Source organism: Triticum urartu, chromosome 5A (genome assembly GCF_056163025.1).
Source record: "Triticum urartu cultivar PI428250 chromosome 5A, HENAU_Tu73, whole genome shotgun sequence".
NCBI lineage: Eukaryota > Viridiplantae > Streptophyta > Magnoliopsida > Poales > Poaceae > Triticum > Triticum urartu.
The window spans coordinates 541,845,008-541,858,210 of record NC_141877.1 but is presented as its reverse complement, the minus strand read 5'-3'; the positions used below and the strand labels follow the sequence as shown (position 1 = coordinate 541,858,210).

The 13,203-nt window shown below is 41.5% G+C and overlaps 1 protein-coding gene across 1 annotated transcript in view; it reads right to left on the bottom strand.

The window, feature by feature from the left end:
* Positions 1-296: 296 nt before the first annotated feature.
* Positions 297-13,203, bottom strand: part of LOC125532754 (calcium-transporting ATPase 1, endoplasmic reticulum-type-like) — an 89,147-nt gene continuing 76,240 nt past the window's right edge. Inside the window, exons 3-9 of the mRNA XM_087524425.1 lie at positions 5,010-5,410; positions 4,020-4,663; positions 3,729-3,837; positions 3,503-3,581; positions 1,823-1,894; positions 1,366-1,446; positions 297-601 (exon numbers count right to left, since the gene is read on the bottom strand). Coding sequence (XP_087380551.1) covers positions 3,571-3,581; positions 3,729-3,837; positions 4,020-4,663; positions 5,010-5,410 — 1,165 coding nt within the window. The 3' untranslated portion in view covers positions 297-601; positions 1,366-1,446; positions 1,823-1,894; positions 3,503-3,570. The remainder of the gene's footprint in view (positions 602-1,365; positions 1,447-1,822; positions 1,895-3,502; positions 3,582-3,728; positions 3,838-4,019; positions 4,664-5,009; positions 5,411-13,203) is intronic.

The window sequence follows — 13,203 nt, the reverse complement described above, 5'->3', positions numbered from 1 at the left end:
CATAGTGATGTTCAATATCAGCATAAAACTATAACAATGCAGCCACTCGACAGGAAGTTCATAAGACCACTCAACAGGAAGTTCGAAAACAAAAGCGCAGCCACTCAACAGGAAGTGCGGCTTACCGCACCTAACCTGACCCGTCATATCCAGCCGCCCAAACGGTAATACATGACTATAACAACCACAATGAGTCTGCCATTGCATGTATATACATATACCACAATGAGCATTACATTGCAATATATACACTTGCACATTGGCTGATAACACGTTTTAGGGTGGAAGGTAAGGCAAAACTCAATACAACTTATCAACCACTATCATTATCACTTAATGTCTCAAAAGTGGTATGCTGGCCAATAAAAAATGGGTAACTCATGTTACAAAAAAGACAGCAATTCTTTAATAGGGTAGAGAGCAAGCTTTGCTAAAGTTACTTCATATGGGTCAATCGCGAGGATCTATATGCTCATTGCAAATAAAATAGCATGTGACAATGATATTGTGGAGTTGTTTCATGGGGAGCAAGTTCTTGATGTTTCTTCCTGTAGTTTGTCAAGTATTACAGGGTGTTGCAGTTCCAATTCCTTATTTCAAACTGCAAAACAGAACCACGATGAAAAAAAGATCAGCGAATTGGTGCAAGAATATCGAACAAAAATACGCACTTTCACTTTAACTTATCTTTGATATCTACTAAGGCTATTTTTTGGTTTACCTATTATTTCTTTTGCAAGTCGGTCATATAAGAACAAAGATAAATCACAGATGACATATACGACAAAATATTATAGAAATGTAGAAATAATAACTGACTGAAAGAGAAAGCTACTTAAAAACGCTTAATTAGACTGAGCACATACATAACTGGAAGGGAAATGATTTTTCCTTAGACAATGAAATTTCATTATAAGATGAAACAACAGAAGATAACTATCTGGCTAACGATGATTGGTTCGCTCATATATGTAGCTATTTCAATACCCCTTAAAAAGAAAAACAGGAATAGAAGGTTTCTGACAGGGATCTCCATAACCTGGAACATGCAAAATCGTCAGAAGTTAACTTTGCAAATAGTTTTCCGTGTAAAAGTTAATTTTGCAATGCAGTGAACATTATGGGCTAGTAAATTCAAATAACTCTAAAGTGAAACAAATAGATAGATCATCAAATTTGCATAATTTGTTACCAACTACAATCTAAATATCCTTGCACACGGATCATCTTAGTAGATTGCTGAACTAACAGAAGTTGTAGTACGCCAGTACACTTAAATATATTTTAGAGCAGATTAATCTTAGATAGGCAACCAGAGAACAGCCGCTAGACTCCACAGCCGTAGATAGGCACATAAGGAGCTACCTGCATAATGGTCTGGAACTTGTTGCGCACATCACAGAGCTCACTCGGTCACTCCTACCAAGAGCCAATGCCATGAGGCATCTAAAATAATGCGAACATACCAAACCATCAAATTCTGGAGAGATTAAGCGAACTGAACTGAAATGGTTCAGAGATTGTAAACCTTTGTTTGGGAAATAAAAAATCAAGCTATTTAAGAATTCAGTCGTGCTATAAGCAGAAGTCTAGAAACAACAAGTTACAGGAGGCGTATTCAGATAATGAACCAAGTTCTACCAATCACGTGATTGCAGATGAAGTGAACAGGCAGGTCCGTTCTTAATTATATTTATTGGCATGAGCTAATATAGTGCCATACAAGACAAAATAAGCTGGCAGGTTTACATAAAAAAATTGAACAACAGAGAGTGGAGAATAATTATTGTGCAGCATATATAATAAGGTATTGAGTACCGACCCTTCTTTGCTTTTTGCCTCATAGAACTGGCGGAAGCGCATGCAGGTGAGCCTCACTTTCTGAGCACTAACACTGAAATATGCAGAAAAAGCACCGACCAGGAAATTAGAAATTTCTAAAATTATTCAACTTTGTGCATGATGATACTTGATACACATAAGCAATGCCAAAAAATATGCTAAGAGCCTCGGAAGCAAGACAACAAATAAATTCACAAAATGATAAAGTTTTCCTTCCCAGGCCATAAACCATTGGCAGGAAAACTGATAATTTCATTACTAAACTTGACTCTCCTACATGGATACAGGGCAGGGCAAACGACCTGAACTGCGTGCCCATGGCGTAGACAACGACACATCCGAATAGAAACATCAATGCCATGGACAGAGCAGAAAAATAGGCATTAGGGTTTCATAGAATAGCAAATCATTAATAGCAGAAATTTTGCAAATCAACATTTTTTCCCTTGCCAAGCTACATTAATGCTATTGGCTGAATAGCAGATTCGATAGTACCAGAAATGTTTGCAAAACGACAGGAACGGCATGCCCACTGCACCAACACACCTGAATAGAAACAACCTCGATGCCATACAGACCAAAAAAACCACCATTGGTGTTACGTAGAATAGCAGATCACTAACACCTTGCCGTTGCCGGCCCATAAAGTTGCCATTGGCAGGAGTAGACAGCTCATTGCACGAAATACAGCTAAACTCAGCTCTCCTACTTATGACTATACAACAGCAGCAAACGACAGAAACCGCATGCCCATAACGTACACACACTGCACCAACATATCCGAATAGAACAACATAGATGTGTTAGGCTGCACAATGTTTAGAAAAATTATACCTCAAAGGGCAACTGCTTAAACTATTGAGTACAAAATTAAAGCATGGATGCGTTAGGCGGCACAATGTTCATATAAATCTCCTTATTAATGTACAATCTGGAATGATATTACAGGAAGAAAGGGGTAGTTGTAAGAAAATGACATTCATGCCAACCACAAAAAAGGAAATAATCCTCAATGCAAGGCTAATATCATTTATCTATTGCCAATCACCATGTCCAATAAAAATATTAAATTGCATATGATTTATAATCTGAACATATATACTTTCCAGTCACATGGCATGATCTTTTTAACAGAACTAAAACCTCCAAAGTTATGTCAATGATTAAATATGGCATTAGTGTAATATATGGTAATGGCGTGGTTTCTGAAGCACATTCCTCGCAGGCCTCACGGCAACTAACACAAAAAAAAAAAATATTGTACTACGTTTTCAAGATTGTTTAGGATATTTCACTGGTAGCAAAGAATTTTGTTAAATGAAATAAAAGGATATGACATACCAAAGGAGATAGATATCAACATGTCCAGGAAGAAAAGAACGACTCTCAGTTCATATGTTTCAGGTATTAGCCACAAACGTGTATCTCATATACATGTAAACAAAACAATATGTACAAAGAAATTTCTCTTTTGGGCTAGGTAAAATAATCGCTTTAGTTCTGAAGTAAAAAAGAAAATCTTCAGTTTACGTGCATCTCATATGAAAACAGCAGGCCCCTGATACTCCATCACACAAATAGAGTGAACAAATAAAGGAACAAGCATTCATGCGTAGTCAGAACAGTTTATCACAAAGTACAACCAAAGGGTGTGGCTTACCTTATGAATGAACCAAACGGCACCAACAGTACCCAACAGCCTCCAACAGCATAAATGGCCTCAACGTCTCACCTCCAAACTGAAACAAACAATCAAGCAGAAAGTAAGTTATGTTATACTGAAACAAACAGTATACAGCTGTAGCTTAACTCAGCAGCACATATTAGAAAATATCAAAATAGTAAGTTATGTTATGCTAAGCTCAAAAGCATGCATTGATGCTTACCTAATGTCTCGGACGGATCCACCGACAGACCGTTCTTTCCTTCAGGTACTCCCATTTTCTCAACCAAGACCCACAAGAAACCAACCAACAAATTAATCATCATGGAAGCCTAAGAATGGAATGTCTTCCAACATCAGTACTATCTGAATTTGGACTGACACAACCAAAACTCTAGTGATAACTGTATCCTAAATTGTTCAGTTGCGGACCAAGTAAGCACCACCATATTCTCAAATTAACACTGTGAAATTCAAGAAAACTGAGAATAGCATGAACTGTATCAATCCTCACCTTTAAAGCAGCCTCGGTCGGCATTCCGGTGGAAACATACTGGTTTGAATAATGTGAGACACTGGCATCATTGCACACAGCGGCAACCTTCGCAATCATCTCAAGATTTGCATCCATCCTCCCTACAGGCCAGTAGTAAATTTTGCCATCATGGGAATCATGCGACGTGCCGTCCACCTTGAAGCTCCTAACTTTCCCTGGGGCATCACCGATCGCAGCGAGCTTTGAGACTGACATCTGGTTGGTGGTCAGTGTCCCAGTCTTGTCAGAGCAGATCACGGTGGTGCAGCCCGGAGTCTCCGCACTGGGCAGCTTTCTCACGAGCGCATTCTTGGCGGCCATCTTCCTGGTTCCGAGGGCGAGGCAGGCGGTGATCACGGCAGGCAATCCCTCGGGTATGGCGGCGACGGCAAGCGCCACGGCGATCTCAAAGTAGTATGTGCACTTCTCAAACGAAAAGCGTATGTTCCTGGGCACCCATTCGTCGAGCTCGAAGGTCAAAAAGTACTTGGCATTGATGAGCCACACGAGGATGCATATGAGGCCGATGATCTTGGTGAGTGCCTCGCCGAACGTCCTCCTGCGACAGCCAATCGAACCACTATCTGCGGGAAGGCAAGGCCAAACCACACCAATATCTGTACCTGGAAAGCAAATTAGGCAGCACACAAACAAAATAGTGTCAATTGAGTGAAGAAAAAGGAAGAAAAAACAAAATATGGAAGAAGAAAAAGAAAAACATACTGGAAAGCTAAATCCCCTTCTTAATAAGGTAAACTGATCGGCCACTCTGTTCATGAGCCCACCCTGACAATTTATCAAACACCTATCATGCAATACATTCATGCTGAACCAGGAGGTGCCACATCAGTGGCAAGAACCAGGGTCCAGGGCTGCAAGCTATGTGGCGGGCTGCCCAGAGATCTCATCCAGCTCCGCAACGATGGCCACCTGCAAGGCAAGGTAATGAGAGAGAGAGAGAGAGACCACCTATTCTGCGGACGACACCAGAGTGGATCTTGCTGATCTCGGTGGCCATCCCGGTGCGCACGACGAGGCAGACGGCGCTGCCATTGACGACGGTGGTGCCCGCGAACACGATGCACTCCTTGGCCTGGATGTCAGCATCCTCGACCGGCACGGCATGCGCAGCCTTGTTGACAGAGTTTCTCACCCGTGAGCGACCCCTGCTCGACGCGGAGCATGGAGGAGATGAGCCTGAGGACGCGCATATCGTTGGGCACCTTGTCCCAGATGCGGAGCTGCACGACGTCCCCGGGGAAGAGCTCGCCGACGGGGAGGGCAGGCGCCCACTCGCCGTCGCGCCGCACGGCAGCGCGGTCGGACTGGATCTGGCGCAGCGCCTCGAGCGCCTTCTCAGCGTTGGTCTCCTGCCAGAAGCCGACGGCGGCGTTTACGATGAGGCTGAGGAAGATGACGAGCAGCTCGACGAAGGCCGGGGGCCGCGGCGATGGAGATGGCGCGCTCCGCCTGGATCTCCTCCTCCGCTCCGACCATGGACGCGCCCTCTGCGGGGTCGGAGCAGGAGGGCTCGGGAGCCGACGACGCGCCCTGAGATGCGAGCGGCAACGACGTCGGCGGCGCGATGGCAGGGGGTGTGCGGGCGGCTGGAGAGGAGATCGAGCGAGGGAGAGAGAGGGGCTGGGGGGAGGGGGCGAATGGGAGGACGAAGAGGTCGCTGTCCTCACCTCATCCACCGACGGGCCAACCAGCGACGGCCACGCACGAGGCCTGGACGCGAAAAGACCAAACTAACCTCGGCGGAGGCAAGATATTACGTGCGGTGGCGCGGGATATTTACCCGCCGGTGCGCGCGGCGGGACGAACAGGCCACACCCGCAGCCACGGTCACTGACAAACGCGGCCCACCCGCGAGCGGCCCCACAGGTCAGCGAGTCCAGGTCGAACAGGCGAAGTAAGCGGCAGCGCGTGGAGGCAGTAACTATTCATTGCTACAGCGCCGTTTTTTGATCCGGCGGCCCAGATCGTCCAGAGGCTTGATCCGACAGCTAGAATCGCATCAGGAAAACGAATCTGACGGCCAGAATCCACTGAGCTCTGAGGAGGCGTGGGAGTGACTCGATCCCTTATTTCTCAATAAAGAGCTCCAAAAAGAGGATTGAACCCACATATTATGTGGTGAAGAAGAAGAAAAGAAAAAGAAAGAGAGGTAAAAAGATATCTCCCCTAAATAGTGCTTCTCCTATCATTATTGTGCCTCATGAAAATATAATTGTGGAAGATAATGATACTTCTTGTGATCTTGAAAATCTTTTTGGCACTTGCTTGGACGAATATGATAATTGCTATACTATTGGCGCTATCCATACTATTAATGATGAGAGTGATTATGCTTATGATATGAAAAGGCCCAAGCTTGGGGATGCTATGTTTGATGAAGATGATGTTTTTGAGAATATATTTGCTGCAATTAACGTTTGTCCCAAGCTTGGGGATGCTACGCTTAATGAAGATGCTATTTTTAGTCTCCCAAGTTTTGATATGCAAATTTATAATGATGATAGCATGCCTCTTACTTATGATAATTATTGTGATGATACATATGCTATAAAAAGTAGTGATGATTATATTTATAAAACTTGTCATGATTATGATTATCCTTTTTCTAAACATTACTCTTTTAATGTGGAAACAATTTATAGTATTCGAGTTTCTTATGATACTCCCACTATTCTGAATGAGAAGAATTTTGCTTATGTGAAGAGTAATAAAATTTCTATGCTTGTAGATCATGAAAAGAATGCTTTAGGTGCTAGTTATATTGTTGAATTCATTCATGATGCTACTGAAAATTATTATGAGGGAGGAATATATGCTTGTAGGAATTGCAATAATATCAAGTTTCCTCTCTATGTGCTTAAAGTTTTGAAGTTATGCATGTTTTCCTTTCCTATGCAAGTTGATTCTTGTTCCCATAAATTGTTTTCTCACAAAATCCCTATGCATAGGAAGTGGGTTAGGCTTAAATGTGCTAATCATATTCTTTATGATGCTCTCTTTATGTTTCAATTCTTATCATTTATGTGAGCATCATTGAAATCGTCATGCCTAGCTAAGGGCGTTAAACGATAGCGCTTGTTGGGAGGCAACCCAATTTTATTTTTTTCCTTGCTTTTTGTTACTGTTTAGTAATAAATAATTCATCTAGCCTTTGTTTAGATGTGGTTTTATGCTTTTAATTAGTGTCTGTGCCAAGTAGAATCTTTGGGAAGACTTGGGTGAAGTCTTTATGATCATGCTGTAAAAAACAGAAACCTTAGCGCTCACGAGAATTGCTGCCAGTTTTTATTGGAGAGTGCTATTGAGTTAATTCTTTTTGAAGATGATAATAGACAAATTACTCACGTACAAAAATTTATTTGAGAATTTTATGAGTTCCAGAAGTGGTCGAAACCTACAGATTACTACAGATTGTTCTATTTTTGACAGATTCTGTTTTCTATGTGTTGTTTGCTTATTTTGATGAATCTATGAGTAGTATCGGAGGGTATGAACCATAGATAAGTTGGAATACAGTAGATATTACACCAATATGAATTTAGAATGAGTTCATTACAGTACCTTATGATGGTGATTTGCTTTCTTATACTAACGGAGCTTACGAGTTTTCTGTTAAGTTTTGTATTGTGAAGTTTTCAAATTTTGGGTAAAGATTCGATGGACTATGGAATAAGGAGTGGCAAGAGCCTAAACTTGGGGATGCCTAAGGCACCCCAAGGTAATATTTAAGGACAACCAAAATCCTAAGCTTGGGGATGCCCCGGAAGGCATCCCCTCTTTCGTCTTCGTTCATCGGTAACTTTACTTGAAGCTATATTTTTATTCACCACATGATATGTGTTTTGCTTGGAGCGTCAATTTATTTTGTTAGGATTTGCTTGCTGTTATTTATAACAATGTTTTCATCTTTTATTTCAATAAAAGTGGCATTGATAGCCTTTACTATGCCTATTTTAGAAGTCCACATGTTGCTTTTTGAAAACAGAAAGTTTACTGCTGTTGCAATAATTCCCTAGAAAAGTAAGAAAGTGATAAAATGTTGAAACCTTTTGCATATTAAGCTCTGATAAATTTACTACAGTGGGAATTTTTTTTCATAATTTTTGGAGCTAGGGAAGTATGGATGTTGCTGCATTCTTTACAGACTGTCCTGTTTAGGTAGATTGTTGTTATGTTTGCATTGTTTGCATATGTTTGCTTCTTTAATAATTCTATTTGAGGATATGACTATTAAATATACAGAGGCATTTAGTATGCATTGTTGAATAATAATTTTAGTTATTTGCTACAATAGAGTATGATAAGGTTTTTGCAATGGTTTATACTAACCTATCTCACGAGTCCTTATTGAGTTTTGTGTGGATGAAGCTTTTGATATTTAGCGAGACCGTGATATGAGAGGAATTAAGGAGACACAAAAGCTCAAGCTTGGGGATGCCCAAGGCACCCCAAGGTAATATTTCAAGAAGTCTCAAGCATCTAAGCTTGGGGATGCCCCGGTTTGCATCCCACCTTTCTTCTTCAACAACTATCGGTTAGTATCGGTTGATCCTAAGTTTTTGCTTCTTCACATAATGTTTGCTATTCTAAGAATGTCATTTTCTTTTGCTTTGCTTGCTGTTTGAATAAAATACCAAGATCTGAAATTATTAAATGTTAGAGAGTCTTCATATAGTTGCATAATTATTCAACTACTCATTGATCTTCACTTATATCTTTCGAAGTAGTTTGTTGTTTGCTCTAGTACTTCACTTATATCTTTTAGAGCATGGTGGTAGTTTTATTTTGAAGAAATAGATGAACTCTCATGGTGGTAGTTTTATTTTGAGAGTCTTAATAGCATGGTAATTTGCTTAAAATCTTAATATGCTAGGTATTCAAGATTAGTTAAACTTTCTTATGAGTGTGTTGAATACTAAGAGAAGTTTGATGCTTGATGATTGTTTTCAGATATGGAGGTAATAATATTAAAGTCGTGTACTACCTCTTTTAGCACTGCTTTGGTTTTCCCCGAAGAGGAAGGGATGATGCAGCAAAGTAGCTTAAGTATTTCCCTCAGTTTTTGAGAACCAAGGATCAATCCAGTAGGAGGCTACACGCGAGTCCCACGTACGGGCACAAAACAAATAAATCCCTCGCAACCAACACAAATAGGGGTTGTCAATCCCTATAGGGCCACTTACGAGAGTGAGATCTCATAGATATGATAAGATAATATTTTTGGTATTTTTATGATAAAGATGCAAAGTAAAATAAAGGCAAAGTAAATAACTAAGTAGTAGGAGATTAATATGATAAAGATAGACCCGGGGGCCATAGGTTTCACTAGTGGCTTCTCTCGAGAGCATAAGTATTCTACGGTGGGTGAACAAATTACTGTTGAGCAATTGACAAAATTGAGCATAGTTATGAGAAAATCTAGGTTTGATCATGTACATGGGCATCACGTCCGAGACAAGTAGACCGACTCCTGCCTTCATCTACTACTATTACTCCACTCATCGACCGCTATCCAGCATGCATCTAGAGTATTAAGTTAAAAACAGAGTAACGCCTTAAGCAAGATGACATGATGTAGAGGGATAGACTCATGCAATATGAAGAAAACCCCATCTTGTTATCCTTGATGGCAACAATACAATACGTGCCTTGCTGCCCTTACTGTCACCGGGAAAGGACACCGCAAGACTGAACCCAAAGCTAAGCACTTCTCCCATTGCAAGAAAGATCAATCTAGTAGGCCAAACCAAACTGATAATTCAAAGAGACTTGCAAAGATAACCAATCATACATAAAAGAATTCAGAGAAGATTCAAATATTATTCATAGATAGACTTGATCATAAACCCACAATTCATCGGTCTCAACAAACACACCGCAAAAAGAAGATTACATCGAATAGATATCCACAAGAGAGGGGGAAAACATTGTATTGAGATCCAAAAAGAGAGAAGAAGTCATCTAGCTACTAACTATGGACCCGTAGGTCTGAAGTAAACTACTCACACTTCCTCGGAGAGGCTATGGTGTTGATGTAGAAGCCCTCCGTGATCGATGCCCCCTCCGGCGGAGCTCCGGAATAGGCCCCAAGATGGGATCTCGTGGATACAGAAAGTTACGGCGGTGTAATTAGGGTTTTGGCTCCGTATCTGATCGTTTGGGGTTACGTGGGTATATATAGGAGGAAGAAGTATGTCGGTGGAGCAACAGGGGGTCCACGAGGGTGGAGGGCGTGCCTGGGGGGCAGGCGCGCCCCCCTACCTCGTGACCTCATGTTGATTGGCTTGACGTAGGGTCCAAGTCTCCTGAGTTGTATTCGGTGAGAAAATCATGTTTCCGAAGGTTTCATTCCGTTTGGACTCCGTTTGATATTCCTTTTCTTCGAAACCCTAAAATAGGCAAAAAACAGCAATTCTGGGCTGGGCCTCCGGTTAATAGGTTAGTCCCAAAAATAATATAAAAGTGGATAATAAAGCCCAATAATGTCCAACACAGTAGATAATATAGCATGGAGCAATCAAAAATTATAGATACGTTGGAGACGTATCATCGTGCTAGTTGAGTAGTTGTGAATTTGAGGAATACTTGTGTTGAAGTTTGCAAGTCCCGTAGCATGCACATATGGTAAACGTTGTGTAACAAATTTGAAACATGAGGTGTCATTTGATTGTCCTCCTTATGAGTGGCGGTCGGGGACGAGCGATGGTCTTTTCCTACAATTCTATCCCCCTAGGAGCATGCGCGTAGTGCCGAGGTTTTTGATGACTTGTAGATTTTTGCAATAAGTATGTGAGTTCTTTATGACTAATGTTGAGTCCATGGATTATACGCACTCTTACCCTTCCATCATTGCTAGCCTCTTCGGTACCGTGCATTGCCCTTTCTCACATTGAGAGTTGGTGCAAACTTCGCCGGTGCATCCAAACCGCGGGATATGATACACTCTATCACACATAAACCTCCTATATCTTCCTTAAAACATCCACCATACCTACCTATTATGGCATTTCCATAGCCATTCCGAGATATATTGCCATGCAACTTTCCACCATTCCGTTTATCATGACACATTCATCATTGTCATATTGCTTAGCATGATCATGTAGTTGACATAGTATTTGTGGCAAGGCCACCGTTCATAATTCTTTCATACATGTCACTCATGCATCATCGCAATCCCGGTACACCGCTGGAGGCATTCATATAGAGTCATATCTTGTTCTAGTATCGAGTTGTAATCATTGAGTTGTAAATAAATAGAAGTGTGATGATCATCATTTTCTAGAGCATTGTCCCAAGTGAGGAATAAAAAAAGAGAGAAGGCCCAAAAAAAGAGAAAGGCCATAAAAAAGAAGAAAGGCCAAATAAAAAATGAGAGAAAAAGATAGAAGGGACAATGCTACTATCCTTTGCCACACTTGTGCTTCAAAGTAGCACCATAATCTTCATGATAGAGAGTCTCTTGTTTAGTCACTTTCATATACTAGTGGGAATTTTTCATTATAGAAATTGGCTTGTATATTCCAACAATGGGCCTCCTCAAGTGCCCAAGGTCTTTGTGAGCAAGCAAGTTGGATGCACACCCACTAGTTTCTTTTGTTGAGCTTTCATACATTTATAGCTCTAGTGCATCCGTTGCATGGCAATCCCTACTCCTTGCATTAACATCAATCGATGGGCATCCCCATTGCTCATTGATTAGCCTCGTTGATGTGAGACTTTCTCCTTTTTGTCTTCTCCACATAACCCCCTCATCATATCCTATTCCACCCATAGTGCTATATCCATGGCTCGCGCTCATGTATTGTGTGAAGGTTAATGAGTTTGAGATTACTCAAGTATGAAACAATTGCTTGGCTTGTCATCGGGGTTGTGCATGATGAGAGCATTCTTGTGTGACAAAAATGGAGCATGACTAAACTATATGATTTTGTAGGGATGAACTTTCTTTGGCCATGTTATTTTGAGAAGACATAATTGCTTAGTTAGTATGCTTGAAGTATTATTATTTTTATGTCAATATGAAATTTTATCTTGAATCTTTCAGATCTGAATATTCATGCCACAATTAAGAAGAATTATATTGAAATTATGCCAAGTAGCACTCCACATCAAAAATTATGTTTTTATCATTTACCTACTCGAGGACGAGCAGGAATTAAGCTTGGGGATGCTTGATACGTCTCCAACGTATCTATAATTTTTGATTGCTCCATGCTATATTATCTTCTGTTTTGGACAATATTGGGCTTTATTATCCACTTTTATATTATTTTTGGGAATAACCTATTAACCGGAGGCCCAACCCAGAATTGCTGGTTTTTTGCCTATTAAGGTGTTTCGAAGAAAAAGAATATCAAACGGAGACGAAATAGAATGAAACCAACTGGAGAAGTTATTTTTGGAAGGAAAGCTACCGAAAAAACTTGGAGTGCACGTCAGGAAAGGAATGAGGGAGCCACGAGGCGGGGGAGGGGGGGCGCCCACCCCCCTAGGGCGCGCCCTCCACCCTCGTGGGCCCCTTGTCGCTCCCCTGACGTATCTCTTTCACCCATATATACCCACATACCCTAAAACTACCGAGAGCACAATAGATCGGGAGTTCTGCCGCCAGAAGCCTCCGTAGCCACCGAAAGCCAATCTAGACCCGTTCGCACCCTGCCGGAGGGGGCAACCCCTCTCCGGTGGCCATCTTCATCATCTCGGTGCTCTCCATGATGAGGAGGGAGTAGTTCTCCCTCGGGGCTGAGGGTATGTATCAGTAGTTATGTGTTTGATATCTCTCTCTCTCTCTCGTGTTCTTGAGGTGATACGATCTTGATGTATCGCGAGCTTTGCTATTATAGTTGGATCTTATGATGTTTTCTCCCCCCTCTACTCTCTTGTAATGGATTGAGTTTCCCCTTTGAAGTCATCTTATCGGATTGAGTCTTTAAAGATTTGAGAACACTTGATGTATGTCTTACCGTGCGTATCTGTGGTGACAATGGGATATCACGTGATTCACTTGATGTATGTTTTGGTGACCAACTTGCGGGTTCTGCCCATGAACATATGCATAGGGGTTGGCACACGTTTTCGTCGTGATTCTCTGGTAGGAACTTTGGGGCACTCTTTGAAGTTCTTTGTGTTGGTTTGAACA